General features: G+C 39.4%; 1 protein-coding gene across 1 annotated transcript in view; it reads left to right on the forward strand.

Moving 5' to 3' along the window:
* The window catches only part of Taf3 (TATA-box binding protein associated factor 3), a 148,262-nt gene that overhangs the window by 3,240 nt on the left and 130,118 nt on the right, over window positions 1–14,904 (forward strand). Inside the window, exon 2 of the mRNA XM_051194835.1 lies at window positions 1,334–1,576. Within this exon, the coding sequence (XP_051050792.1) occupies window positions 1,334–1,576 (243 nt within the window). The remainder of the gene's footprint in view (window positions 1–1,333; window positions 1,577–14,904) is intronic.

Raw genomic sequence — 14,904 nt, forward strand, 5'->3', positions numbered from 1 at the left:
GAGTGTCTATACTATTTTGGCCCTACCTTATGGTAATAGAAATACAACCAGGGTGCTCCAATCAGTTAGAACATTAGCACTTATGAGGAATATGAATATAATCAATTTGTCTTTTGGGAAAAGATATTGTAAGAAAATTGTTCTGCCAATGACCTGTCGAGTAGGTGGAACTTGAAGCCATAGCCCTGCCTTATCTGGCCTTTTAACTTTCAAAGCTCCCCTGAGCCAGGCATCGTGGTTCACTACTGTATTGCCAACACACAGAAGGCTGAGACAGGATGTTCACTGTGAGTTTGGGGCTAACCTGTATTACATAAAGCACTCTGTGTCAGTGAATACTATATCCAGATCTCATCTCAATACACCCCTCATTGAAACACAACAATTTTCTAGCTACCCTAGTCATTAATAGAATATTATAAAAACAAGCATTTCATAAACCTAAAATCACTTTTTAAGAGTATATTATGATTTTTCTGTTTTGCCATTGGTTATACTGTCTCACCATGCCTAATGTATAAATTAAAATTTAACATAGTAAGCTACATACTCAAATACTGTAGTTTATGTAGTTTGGTACTGTTCACAGTTCTGGAATCTACTGGGGTTGGTGTAATTTATCTCCTGAGAATAAAGGAGACTGTTCTTCTGTTTTGTTTTTTGGAACAGGGTTTCTCTGTTATGGAACTCTCTCTCTCTGTAGAATAGGCTGTTTCAAACTCAGAGATCTGCCTGCCTCTGTCTCCAGTGCTGGGATTAAATGCATGCACCACCACACCTGGCAGGCAGGAGTTACAGAAAAAATACAGAGTTGGGGAAAAATATATCTGAACTCGTTGGAAAGAAAAGGGGGGGGGTCAAGGGGAGCATCAGAATATTTGAGACTGAAACTATGAGGCATGTATACAGAATTTAAGGTGGTTCTGTTTTTACACTGATAGTAACAAAGGTGTTAATGAGAAATGCCTGCTTATTATTCAGTAAATTGTGCATCACTGAAAGTGTTTGGGTTTTTTGTTATTGTTGTTAGTTTTTTGAGATAGGGCTTCTCTACATACCCTGGCTGTTCTGGATTTCATTATATATACCAACTTGGCCTCAAACTCACAAATCTGCTTGTCTCTGTCTCTTGAGTGCTGGGACTAAAAGTGTGTGCCACCATAACTGGCAGTCAGCTTTGTATTATTTAAGTAATGTGATTATCTGTTTAAAATCTAATAAATATTTTCCTGTAACTAGGGTTTAAATATATATTTATAATATGTTTTAATATTTTGAAAATAATCATGGACTTTCTTTCCAGTGATATGATTTGCTTTTGATTTTGTTTCAGATGGCCGAACTGACCCCATTCTGGATGATGTTAGTGAAGCCTTCCAACTTATGGGGGTTAATCTGCATGAACTAGAAGACTATATTCATAATATTGAACCTGTCACCTTCCCACATCAAATACCTTCATTTCCTGTTAGCAAGAACAATGTCCTTCAGTTTCCTCAACCTGGAAGTAAAGATGCAGAGGAAAGAAAAGACTACATTCCCGATTACCTGCCACCCATCGTGTCTTCTCAGGAAGGTTTGTGTCCTTTAATCCTTCTGCATTAGTGATGGCTTTGATGGAGTTTTTTTCTTTATAACTTTCTGTACTCTACTAACAGGTCCATTCTAGAAATGCAGTCTCATTGTTTTAAAGTGATTTACAAATGATTCTAAGTCTTTAGCAACCATGCTTGCAGCTGGTGTTGTCAGTCAGAAGTCATGGTGTGATGAAAATTCTTTGTGATGGGGCGTTTATCTCCTTTGTAACTTGTAGATAGGAGAGGACAGAGTGTGACCACACGAATCTTCTTGGTACATGTATCATACAAGAAGAAGATACAGAATTAGAAGACCTTCGAAACCAAAAGGAACCCTTAGGGCTTTTCTCTCCTCCCATTATTAGGTTGTCGAAGAGATGAATGCATCACTGTATACATGGGAATAATGAGTGTATTGTGAGCACTTGCTGATATGAGGCCTAGCTCCATAAATAATTTCTTTTGGGCCATTTAGAACTTTTGATAATAAAGAGGGTGGAGATGCAGTTCAGTTGGTAGTGTGCTGTCTTGCTATATGGGAAGTCTTGAGTTCAACCCCAAGCACTGTATAAAATCAGGCATGATGGCACATGCCTGTAATGCCAGTACTCAGGATGTAGAAGATGGGGGATTGGAAGTTCAAGGTCATCCAAAGCTGCATGGTGAGTTAAAGCCAGCCTGGGCTACATGAGACCCTGTCTCAAAGAAAAGAAGGCAGGCAGGTAGCTGGCTGGAAGGAAGGCTGGTTGGTTTACAGGGTAAACAGATTCACTAAGACAGAAAATGAATGGTATTTGCTAAGGCCAGGGGAAGTAAGGAATGGGGATTGATGTTTAATGAGAACAGAGCCTGAGTTTGGGAAGACAGTACATCATAGAGATTATGGTGGTGATGATTGTATGAGAATGTAAATGTACTCAGTAATATGGTACTGTACCACTAAAAGTGGCTAAAATGGGCTATGAATAGACTCGTACAGTATTTATACTTTGTGAGTGGCCTATTTCACACAGCATAATGTCTTTAAGCCTTGTCTCCAGTGTTCATATGGCAGCATTGTCCTCTTTGTTTTTATTTTTGTTTTTGTTTATTGAGTCATAGTTCTGGCTCCCCTGGAGTTTACTATGTGTACCATGCTGGACTCAAACTCAGATATCCTTCTACCTCTGCCTTCTGGAGTGCTGGGATTAAAGGCAGGTGTCACCATGCCTGATACATTGTCCTATTTTGAAGGCTGGGTGATGTGACATTTGCATTTTCCACACTATTTCACCACCTCTTAATAGAAATTGGTTGTTTTTTACCTGCCACTTCTTGTGAGTAAGGCTGTTATGGCATAAATTCTTGTCTATGTCCATGCCTTCATTTTCCTTGGGTGTGTACCCAGAAGTGGACATGCTATGTTGGAATGAAATTCAGAATACAGAATTTTGTTTGTTTGAGTGCTGGGCATTGGACTCGGGGGGTTAGCACATGCTTCTCTGCTGAGCAGCCCATTATTCTGTAAAGCTTTATTTTATTACATTTTATTTATGTTTGTGTGTCTGTGGTCACAGCATGTGTGTAGAGATAAGAATTGGATCTTCCCTTCAATTATGTGGGTCCTGGGTATATCAAAGCCAAGTCATCAGGCTTAGAGCAACAAGCTGCCTTTCCTGTTGAGCCGTCTCTCTTACCCCAGTGTATATTGAATTTTTGAAGACCCATACCACTATTTTCCAAAGTGGCTGGCATCATTTACCTTTCAACCAGGAATGGCCAAAATCTGCAGTTTCTTACAGTTTTGTATAATCTCTTGTTCCCTCGGCTTTTGAAATATAATGTGCTTGGTTTGTGGGCTAGACTTAAACGTGAAGTAGGGTGTTTTACAATCCATGTTGATTGTTTGAAAACTGGACATACACTGGAGTTGTGAGCTTTCTTGTGGATTGGTGGGCTGCCATCAGATCCTGGCTCTAGTGTGCAGTATATTTTACTGCAAAGTACTGCTGCTGTAATATATATCATTCTGAAAATGAAGCCCTATTCATGTTGGTATTAGCCATGGTAGACAGGGAAGGTACTTACCTGTAAGCTTTCTTCTTTACTTATTTTGGGATGTGATGATGTGAATATGGTTAGAATCGTGGTGCAGGCATGTACATGCCTGTGGAAGCCAGAGGAAGGTGTCAGCTATCCTGTTCTTCAATGTCTGCCGTATTCCCTCACTGAGGTGTGGCTTTACACTGAACCTAAAGTTTGCTGTTTTTTGACTGGTCTAGCTGGCCAGTGATGCTTTTTTTTTTTTTCTTTCTGTAACTCACAGTACTAGGCTTATTGGTGTGCATGGCACACCCAGCTTTTTTTTTTTTGAGGGAGGGTTGAGACAGGGTTTCTCTTTATTGTTTCGGAGCCTGTCCTGGAACTAGCTACATAGACCAGGCTGACCTCGAATTCACAGAGGTCCATCTGCCTCTGTCTTCTGAGTGCTGGGATTAATGGCATGTGCCACCACCTGCCTCTGCCTCCCCAAGTGCAGGGATTAAAGGTGTGTGCCACCAACACCTGGCACTCCCAGCTTTTTACAGTGTGCTGGATGTACAAGTTTAGGTACACATTCCTGCCCAGCAAACATGCTTACCTACTGAGCCAACTGTCTCCCCTTCACTGTAACTTTTTGTTTGTTTTCATTTTTGTTTTTTTGAGAAAGTTTCTCTGTATAACAGCCCTAGCTGTCCTGGAACTAGTTCTGTAGACCAGGCTGGCCTCGAACTCACAGAGGTCCCTCTGCCTTTGTCTCCTGAGTGCTGGGATTAAAGGCAAGTGCCACCACTGCCCAGCTTCATTGTAACTTTTTAAAGTTGTTATCATTCTCTGGTCTGAGCCTGTTAAGAGTCAGACTGCACAGTAGCTCAACACTTTGTGTTCAAGATCTTGTGGAGAAAGAAAAAAGATCTTGTAGAGGAGTACTGACTGGAGCCAGGAGTTAGTGACAGGGCTGAGAGTGGTGTATCAGACAAAGCATACCATCCGTGGGTGTTCATGAATGGAGTGAAGCATCATCGCCCTATCATGCTGCTTAGAAGTCCCTGCTCTCTCTTCTCTCTGTGCCTACTGCTCTTCTGTCAGACTGTGGAATCTAGGGTATACCTCAGCCACTGCCAGCATTCCTTAGTAACTGCTGAGACTTCTGCTCATCACTGCCTTTGGTTCATCTGTGTTTATGACCTTTATTTACTGTTGGGGAAACCTTACTTAGATGCAGTTCTCTTTTTTTTTCTTTTTATTAATTTATCTTATACATTTCAATCCCCCCCCCCACCTTCCATCTGCTCTTTGGAGAAGGTAAGGCCTCCCCTAGGAAGTTTACTAAGTCTGTCCCATTATCTCATTGAGGCAGGACCAAGGCACAACCTCCCCACTGCCCTGTATCTAGGCTGGGCAAGGTATCTTTCCATATAGAATGGGCTCCACTAAGTCAGTTTGTGCATTAGAGTTAGATCTTGGGCCCTCTGCCAGTGGCCTCATTATTGTCCCAGTCACACCATTGTCACCCATATTAAGGGAGTCTAGCTCAGGATCCCCATTTGTCAGACCTGGGTCAGTGATGCAGTTCTCTTTAAATCCTTTATTGTTTAATGATTTTTTTTTTTTTTTTTTGCTTAGTAACTTACTTTTTAAAATATCTGATTTAAACAGAAATTATTTACTTTTAAAATGTAAGTAATGCATTTAAATATCGATATTAATGAAAGATTTGGGGTCTGGACAGTGGCCAGATAATACTGAACTGACTAGAATTCTATTGTCTCCTTTGGCAAGGCTTTGTTAGGTGGTCCCGGAATTTCTTTCTTGTTGATGTCAATAAATGTGGTTGCTTAAACATCCAAGATTTCTTCATGAAGATAATACTAAGAATCCATGAAACGCAAATGCTGGGGAAGAAACATGGAATTAGAGGATGAAACATTAAAAAAAAAGAAAGAAAGAAACTAATATATTAGTAATCAGTAAATCAATGTTTTAAAATGTTCATTTATTTATTTGTTTGTTTGTTTGTTTTGTTTTCCCAAGACAGGCTTTCTCTGTGTAACAGTCCTGACTGTCCTGGAACTCCATTTGTGGACAGGCTGTCCTCAAACTCATAGAGATCAACCTGCTTTTGCCTTTAAAGTGCAAGGATGAAAGGCATGTGCACCATCGCCCAGCTCATCAATGGATTTTTAAATGATGTGGTCATGAGTTTTATGTTAGTGAATAAGATAGAGGCCAAGTTAACAATCAAGATTTACATGTATTGTCATGTGTGTGGCATGTGACTGAGCTAGAATGGGCCACTCTCCCTTCTTCTCTGGAGTTGCTTTGCTTGTTTGTTTTGGGGGGTTGATCTTGCCTATTTTCTTTGAGATAGGTTGGGTTCTCATACTATAGCCCAAGTGAACATGAACTTCACTATGCAGTCCAGGCTGGCCTTAAACTGATGAACCAGCCTTCACTGGTGCCGAGATTGCAGGTATCTTTTCTAGCTTAAAAACTTTAGCCCATATTCATTGTACCTTTTAAAGCTTTCTAAATTGAACTATTTTGCAATTTTCCTATCTACTACTTACTAGACCTCCTACTTAATAGTTAAGTTGCTTAATAATTTGAGAAGGGAGGGTTCTTTTTATGAACTGGACTTATACCAGGCAGTGATGGTGCATGCTTTTAATCCTAGCACTCAGGAGGCAGAGGCAGGCGGATCTCTGAGTTCAAGGCCAGCCTGGTCTACAAGAGCTAGTTCCAGGACAGCCTCCAAAGCCACAGAGAATCCCTGTCTCAAAGAAAACAAAACAAAACAAAACAAAGAAAAAGAAATTTGGGCCCAGAAAATCGCAGGTTTCTTTTCCTTTATTTTTATTTGATGTAATAAAATCCTTATAAAGTTATGATTATCATATTTAACTGCTGCCAAATAAATACAGTTAAAATATCACCTTTATGGTAAGTAATGAAAATACATGAGGAAAAAAAAATTATTGGGTCATCTTTTCTGGATTACTTAAAGTAAAATATATCACTTAATTTTTTTAGTGTTAGAAACCATAAACTTAGCCAGGCATGGTGGTGCATGCCTTTAGTCCCAGTACTTGGGAGGCAGAACTAGGCAGATTTTTGAGTTCAAGGTCAGCCTAGTTTACAGAGTGAATTCCAGGACAGCCAGGGCTACACAGAGAAACTCTGTTTCGAAAACCTAAGAGGGGGAAAGAAAGAAAAAAAGAGAGGGAGGGAGAGGGGGAGGGAGAGAAGGAGGAATGGAGGAAGGAAGGAGCCACAACATTTAAAAGAGAAACATCTACACTTATTTCAATTTTATTTTATGTATATGGGTGTATGTCTGTGTACCACATGAGTGCCCAGTCCCTATAGATGCCATCAGATTTCCTGGAGCTATAGATATTAAGATTTATAAGCTGCTATGTGAATGTGCTGCAAATTGGAGACCAGCAAATGGTCTTAACTTCTGAGCCATGCTACAGCTCCATATGTACTTACTTGAGATAGTCTCCTTTCATTGCCTAGGCTGGTCTTGAACTCCAGTCTAAGTGAATCTCCCACTAAAAGTGTACAAGAATTGCCTTCTCTCCCATAATGTGTTATCTCTCTGATAATAGCCTTTCTTAACCAGTGTGAGATAATGTGAATTCAGTTTATATTTCCTTAAAGATTAGTGATGTTGAGCATATTTAAATGTGTATGTTAATATTCATATGTCTTCTTAGAAATACCCATTGCGGCCATATAGATATCTCCAGTTCAAGATCAGGGCTATAGGGATTTTGCCTTTTATACTATATCAATATGTGTTTTATCTAAACTCACAGTTCCCGTTCTCAGGGATAATGAAGATCATAGCATTATAATAGTCTATAATTGCTCATTTTCTTATCTCAGAGCACACGTCATATTGATACTGTCATTTATGATTACTAAAGCAGGTAAAAGCATTCTGTATTGTTTTGTTTGCATACACTATCTTATCCACGTTTTGAGGAAGCTATGTTGTGTATACACTGCCAGGTCATTTAGCTACTTTCTTGTGTTTTCCACCTTGTTGCCCAGGGTTTGAGTGTTGTTTGAGTGTGTTTTTCTCAACTTTTGATTGTTGGGGTGTTATTTTTGGTATTTAATCACCCTTTGCTTTAAAAAATTGCAAGCGTGGTTACATAAGCTCCTTTGAATTACTATGGAGTTACATCCGATGAACGTATTGTAATTTGAACATATCATAAATTAAAATGTCTGTATAGGCAAACCCACCGAGCTCCTGGAGAGAATTCCCTGTTTACTCAGTAACCTGGTGCTAGGGCTTCTTGGCTTTGTTAGCATCTGAAGAAAGTATTGAACATCCAAACCTTGAAGTACAATGCCTTGTTTGTCATCATCATAACTTCTAAAAATCATAATGTGAACATTGTTTAGTCAAGGCTGTCAGTAGCTTTGGTGACTTTCTAGGAGGTTCAAGGTAGTTTCTTCATCTTCATAGTGCGCCCTCTTCTGTTGCTTTTGTGTAATGCTCCCTGAATACTGTATCTTTTCCATCCCGGTTTCTCCACGCTTTTATCTGGATCTTTTCCTTCAAGTTAGCTTTCTTAGTGCTCTCAAAAGATTAGTGTCCATGTATTACCTTAAATTATAATTTGGAACCATCGAGGGAAAGCAAAGTTTGTGCCGAAATTATAAGTATTGGAGGTTTTTAACTTGGTGTACAATGAGGATATGAGTGCCTTTTTTTTTTTTTTTTTTTTTTTTTTAAAGTATGTGTGGTAAGATGGTTCAGTTGGCAAATGCTGGTACTGTTGATCAGGGAGGATTCCAGGTATGCAGTACCCCTGCAGACTCAATAGCCCTCCTTTCAGCCGCCAGGAGAATGATAATAGGAAAGAGCACAGTTGGAGCATGTTCCATGGATAAGATTTGGTTATAGAGTTTTACTAGAGAATTCACTACACAGGAGAGCCAAGATTGTGTAGCTGGAGACTGTGTGGGTGATCAAACATGTAAATACCCAGACCTTAAAGAAATTGAGGTTGAGTTAAAGTTTACAGTAAGGCAATATTCTAACACCTTTTATGCTTTTTGAAAAAAAACAGGAGTCAGTCAGATTTTCAGGTTATGCCTGGACCTGGGCCCAGGGCAGACAAGGGTGTCTGTTCTGAGCAGCAGATGCACTTGCTATACAGCAGATGGGCAGAGAATTGGGCTGCTGACTGTCTGCCATGTGCCAGACCTGCATTATGACGTTGTCTCACGCATCTCTTGATTGTAGGATGGTGACCTCATGTTCTTTCAGCTTATTTGTTTCATTTTGCTGAGGTAGGGTCTGGCTGTGTAACCAAGGCTAGCCTGAACTTGTAGTCTTTTTGCCTCCATTCTCCATTGCCTGAGTGCTAGGACACTGGCATATGCCAAATTGCTGGAAATGTAAAATCAGTTCTGTTACAGAAGATTAAGTGTTAATCTTGAAGATTTTGGATTAAAGTTTCAAGTTATCTGTCTAACTGCATTTGCACCTGATGCTATAGTATCTGCTGTTGCCACGTGACATTTGCTATACTGATGGGTAGCTTAGCATTTACTGCAACAGGACAGTACAAAGCCACTGTTTTTTTCTTTCTCAAATAGGATAGGCCTGGAAAATGGAAATAATTATGATTGAACTGGGAAAATTGTTTGATCTGGTAAATTGGGGGATAATTACTTCCTTGGGGTTATAATTGAATGACATAGGTTATCTTACTATAGGTCTTGGATGTGTTTTTCTGAAAATAGGCTCACATTTGCCATTATTTTTCCTGAAAATCTATAGTTGGTATAATGATTGACATAACACATAGCTTCAAAACCATAATACCTTAAGTGTATCTGTAATTAGTCTCCCCCTGAGTCTTTCTAACCTGTGATTCACATCAGTCTGTAAGGAAGCACATAGTAGGGCTAAGTTTGCTTCTGTTTAGGGGATTTTTCTGCATTCTACCCGAGAGATATTGGACTTCATCTCTCCCACAGAAACTTCTTTGAACTTCCACTTCCACGAGTGTAACTTGGTTTTCGAAATGTAGTTAGTCCTATAAGAAAAATGAAGATATGCGAGAATGTGTTTTCACTTTCTATATTTGCTTTTCCCTGGTTTGTAATGATAGACTTATTTTTAGTAATTGTTTGTTTTCTAGTTTTCAGTTTCTTTTTTGAAGCCCATGGATATATTTAAGATATTTGTATTTAGAAATATTAAAGTACAGTTATTTGCATCCTATTTTACCAAAGCAGGGGACACTCCGTGCCTCTCCTCTTGTCTCTGCTGTACTCTGTGTCTCTCTGTTCTCGCTCTCTCTCTAGCTCTATACCAAGTTTTGTTGTGGTACTAATTAACTTTTGGCAAGTGGTATATTGTGTATTATAATACCCCGTGTCTAAGGTATGCAATTTCTTCTCATTTCATCAGACTTGGTTTCAGCTAACAACTAACAAGTTTTGTTTGTTTGTTTTTTTGTTTTTCTTTTTTGAGACTGGGCTCTGTGTAGCCTTGGCTGTCCTGGAACTCACTGTAGACCAGGCTAGTCTCAAACTCACCTGCCTCTCCCTCCCAAGTGCTAGGATTAAAGGCGTGTGTCACCATTAGGTCCAACTAGTAATTTTTAATAAAATGTTATATAGTCAAATATAAAGCTTAGATATACACTGATACTGCTGGTAATATTCTTACTTGTTTTATTCTCATTGGAGATGTAATACACTGTAGTGTAAGATTGGTCCTTTCTGCTGTGGAGGTGACTGCAGCTCGGCACGTGACACACTTTTCCTTTCTTGTCGGTATCAATGAGTATCCTATCAAATGCCAGAATGTTTTAAAAATAGTGAGTAAAAGCATCTTCAGCTATTTATTCATGACTTGTTTTAGATCTTCTCATTTCCATATTCCCATTTACATCTGTGGAGTTTTGCTGGGGTTATCACATGTAAATCTGTTGAACATGTTTCTGCCTTGGGGAAACATCTGCATCTAGAACAGATTGCCTGTTAGCAAAGTCCCATGCTGTCCTTTCAGAAGTCAAGTTTCCTTTCCAAAGTTTAAAATTAATGTCCATTGTTGTCTTCTTTTTATTAAATACTTTATTTTAAACATTATCATCTAAGTTGCCCCAAAAGACATGTTAGAATGAACTAATTTCTTCCATGCTAAAGCAGCAAGATTTCCTAATTTCTGTAGCTCCCTCTCTCCCTCTTTATGAAAGAGCATTTGGTGACTGGAGTCCCGTTTCTTCTCTTCTTAGATTCAGGTCATGTATAGCAGTGTTTACTTGTGTCCATGTATTTCTTTACTCTTTGTATGTTTTGAGTAGACCCTAATTTACTTATCTAGTCTCTTATCATTGGACACTTTCCTTATTTTAAGATGTCACAGCCTCACAGCTTAGCTCTCTGTGTACATTTTTCTTCCATATTATTTCCTTATGACAAATTCTCAGGAGTTTGGCGGTCAAAGGTATAAACATGTTTATGATTTTTGACACATCTTACACTCTGATTTTAAAAATAATTGTGTCAGTTTACAGAGCCACGATGAATGTGTGATTGGGCCACATTCCAACAGTCTCACTAAATGAATTCCAAAGCTGCCTTTTTTCTCTCTTGGTAGCTTAGATTAAACATTTTCGGAGACAGGGTCATTTGTTTTTTAAGGTTTAACTTAAAATGTAGTAATTACCAAAAACCTTTGCACTCCTGCCCCTGGCTAGAATTATGGCCACTGAGGTGATTTTAATGTCCTGGGTGTCCCTATGTACATCTGTACATATGCATACACATATGTGTGCAATGACCATTTTAGTATAGCCTATCATATATGATCTTACATGTTATATTTTCCATGTGGTTAATTCACACCTGTTCTGTTCTAGCCATTGATTATTTTCTGTTTGCTGGGAGGCCTAGGTTAATGGTAAAAGGACTGAAGTGATCTGATTTGAGTGGTCAGTTCGTCATGATCAGCTGTGTAGATGTTTGAGATACATAGGATTATGGAGTTATGCAAGTTTGTTGGGTAATCTTGTCTGGAATACTTACTTAGTAAATATTTGTATATATGTGCCTAAGGAATTAGCCACTCAGATTTAAAGTGAAGGTTAAGAGGTCCCTGTGATACAGGTAAAGAGTACTGTTCTGTGTTGCTGCATAGTCTTTCCAGCCATCATTACAAATAGCACATGACAGGCCAGGCCACCCTGTGTTAAACAGTTACAGTTAAATAACACAGGAGAGTAGTTCATTTTATCCTACCACCCCAGCTGAGCCTTCTAATTTATTAGATGTTTTATTTGCATTTTTTGCTTTTTTGGTTTGTTTTTGTTTCCTCCTCATGAGACAATGTCTCATCTATCCTAGGGAGCCCTGAACTCACTGAGGATCTCTTTGAATTCCTGCTTCTACCTCTCAAATGTGGGTAGGCCAGGCTCACCTTGAACTTACAGAAATCCACCTGCCTCTGCCTCCTGAGTGGTGGGACTAAAGGTGTGCACCACCACTGTCCAGATAAAATAAATCCTTTTTAAAAATAAAAGAAAGAAAAGTTAAAACAAATATAGAGGTAGTGTTTCAGATTTAATGGTGGTGATGATGTCGTTGCAGACTGTAAGTTTGCAGATGATAGTATTTGAATGTTGAATTTTTTAATCTTTTATTTGTAGAAACACACAAGTATAGTCTCTCTTTATCATTCAACAAGAAAGGTTTTATCATACAAGAATCTTGGGACAAGAACTTGAATTTTCTTACTTTGAAAAGATATGTAACAATATGAAAAATATTTTATATAACAGTATTTTTACACAGCAATGGTTAATATATTTTGTAGTGAAACATTTTGTTGATTGTTTTTTTAAAGTGTGTGTGTGTATGTGTATGTGCGCCTGTGCACAGGTACACTTGGAGACCTGACAAGGGCATGGGATCCCCTGGAGCTGAAGTTACAGGCTATTGTGAGCCGCTTTACCTGGGTGCTAAGAACTGAACTGTGGTCTTCCACAAGAGCAGCAAGTCACCTCTCTCCAGCTTTCTAGTAAAATCTCTAATAAAATTGTTTTCATTGTCTTTTATAAGATATACACAAAATGAATTTTAAAATGTAAAGATTTCACCAGGTGCATTTGCTAAATGATGAGGACTGTGTTTCCCAACATAGAAAGGGTTAAAGTGAGAAAGAATAAATAAATAAATAAAGTCGTACTTGTCAAATCTAATGGCATTGTTGCATTTTAACACCTCTCTTCAGTGCACAGCCCTAATTGTAGTTGACAGATACACTTGGGAATAGTTAGAAAAACTGGTAGCTCTGGAGCAGTCACCAGTGGAGTGAAAACTCAGGAAGTCCCAGCACTGTGGTAAAGGAGAAAGCTCATTTCCCATTTCCTTTCATGCACAGTGTGTTCAGATTAACTTTAAAGGAGCATGAGCGGTAGGTCAGCAGATTTTCTCTACAATTGGGTACTACCTGTGTGTGAAGCCCATCTCAGCAGGCATCCAGTCATCAGCTAACAAGCCTTGCCAGGCCCCTTGACAACTGCCAGATATCCTGTTGCAAATTAAATATGAAACGGGGATGGACTTAGTTTCGAATTTAAAAGATTTCTTCAAGTTCAGCTTCAAATGAAGTTGTTGGTGCATGCATTTTTATTAAAGCTGGCTTTGTTGAGAAGGAAGGGATAGCTTGACTGTCTCTGTGGTGTTAGAAAATGCTGTGGGAAAATGAATGCCATTCAGTTCTGTACCTTTCCATGTCTATGTGGTGCATACAACAATTTTCCTTGTAAATATCACAGGATCGGCAAGCCCACGAAAGAGCAGCTTGCTTGTAGTTTTCAATAAATGTTCCATGGCAGAGTTCTTTTGAAGCTTTCTTTTTCAAGTTTGTCTTCCTGTGTCTTAGTAGTAACAAGAAATAAAGCATGGTGAATTAGATTAGACCTTGAGGGACAAGAGGCTGGATTCTGGATTTGAAGAAATGTTAGCTGTACAAACAGCATCTATGTGCTCCTTACTGAAGTACCGTGAATATGTCTGAGTGTTTCTGCACACTAACCCTGTATTTACTTATTTCATCTGTATTTGCTTTTTTCCCATTTAAAAATTCACTAAAACTCACCTCTTCACACACAGTGCTAAGAGTCACTACAACAGTTGAAATAGAGCTCTGTCACTTCTTATAATGAGGGATTGCACTCAGGGCTGCTTGCAGAGAGCTATGCTCTACCACTGGGCTACATCCCCAGCTCTCGTGTGTGTGTGTGTGTGTGTGTGTGTGTGTGTGTGTGTGTGGTGTGTGGGGTTGCGCGCACGCGTGTGCAAGTAAATAAATATACATATATATATGCCAAGACAATATACACGTGTGTGTCAGAGCACAGGCTCAGGTGCCAGTCCTTACTTTCTACCTGTTTGAGACATGATCTCTTTCTGTTGGCTGCTGGGAATGAAGGACACGCCTCCAGACATCCTCCCGTCTGTCTCTCATTGTTCTGCAAGAGCACTGAGACAATGCTCCCACCATACCCAGCCTTTCTGTGGCTTCTGGCGTTCTCACTCAGGCCCTCACACTTGCTTGGTGAGCTCTTTACCCACTGAGGCATTAGCTCATTTGTATTTTGGTTTGAGATAGGCTCTTAACTACCTTACCAAGAGTGGCCTTGGCCTCACTCTATAGCTCAGGCAGATCTTAAATTTATAACCCTCCTGCATGGTCTCCTGAATAGCTAGGATTACTGGCCTGTGCCACCAAGCTTGGCTTACACAAAATCATTTATCCTTCCTAATAGTCACGTAAAAGTAAATGTTTGTGATAACAAGTGTTGTCAACTTCACAGTTATCAGGGGTCACCTGAACAGTGGGTCTTTGGGCATGTACATGGAACATTACCCTGCCTGTGTTGATGTGGGAAAGGCCTTCGTAATGGTGGAGAGGACTAGTTCTTGGGCTGGGCTGACTGAAGGGAGGGAGGGAACTAGGCAAACATTGGGTCATCTTGACCCCATGTTGTGTGGCCAGTTCCCCAAGGTATCTGTCACTGTGGACTGCACCTTGAACTTTGAGGTAAAAATAAACTCTTTCACACTTTAGTATCTTTTGTTTGAGTATTTTATCACAGCAACTGGAAAAGAAACTGGTACAGTTTACTTTATAGGTGAGCAAATTGAGGTGTAGGGATAACTTTCATGATCACACCTTAGTACCTGGTGGGGGAATCTGAGGTTTGAATTGAAGCAGTTTAGCTTTAAAGAACTCCTCTTCTCAATTACTGGGCCATTTTTGTAG

The sequence above is a fragment of the Phodopus roborovskii genome, unplaced genomic scaffold (genome assembly GCF_943737965.1).
Source record: "Phodopus roborovskii unplaced genomic scaffold, PHOROB, whole genome shotgun sequence".
In the NCBI taxonomy this organism is placed as follows: Eukaryota; Metazoa; Chordata; class Mammalia; order Rodentia; family Cricetidae; genus Phodopus; species Phodopus roborovskii.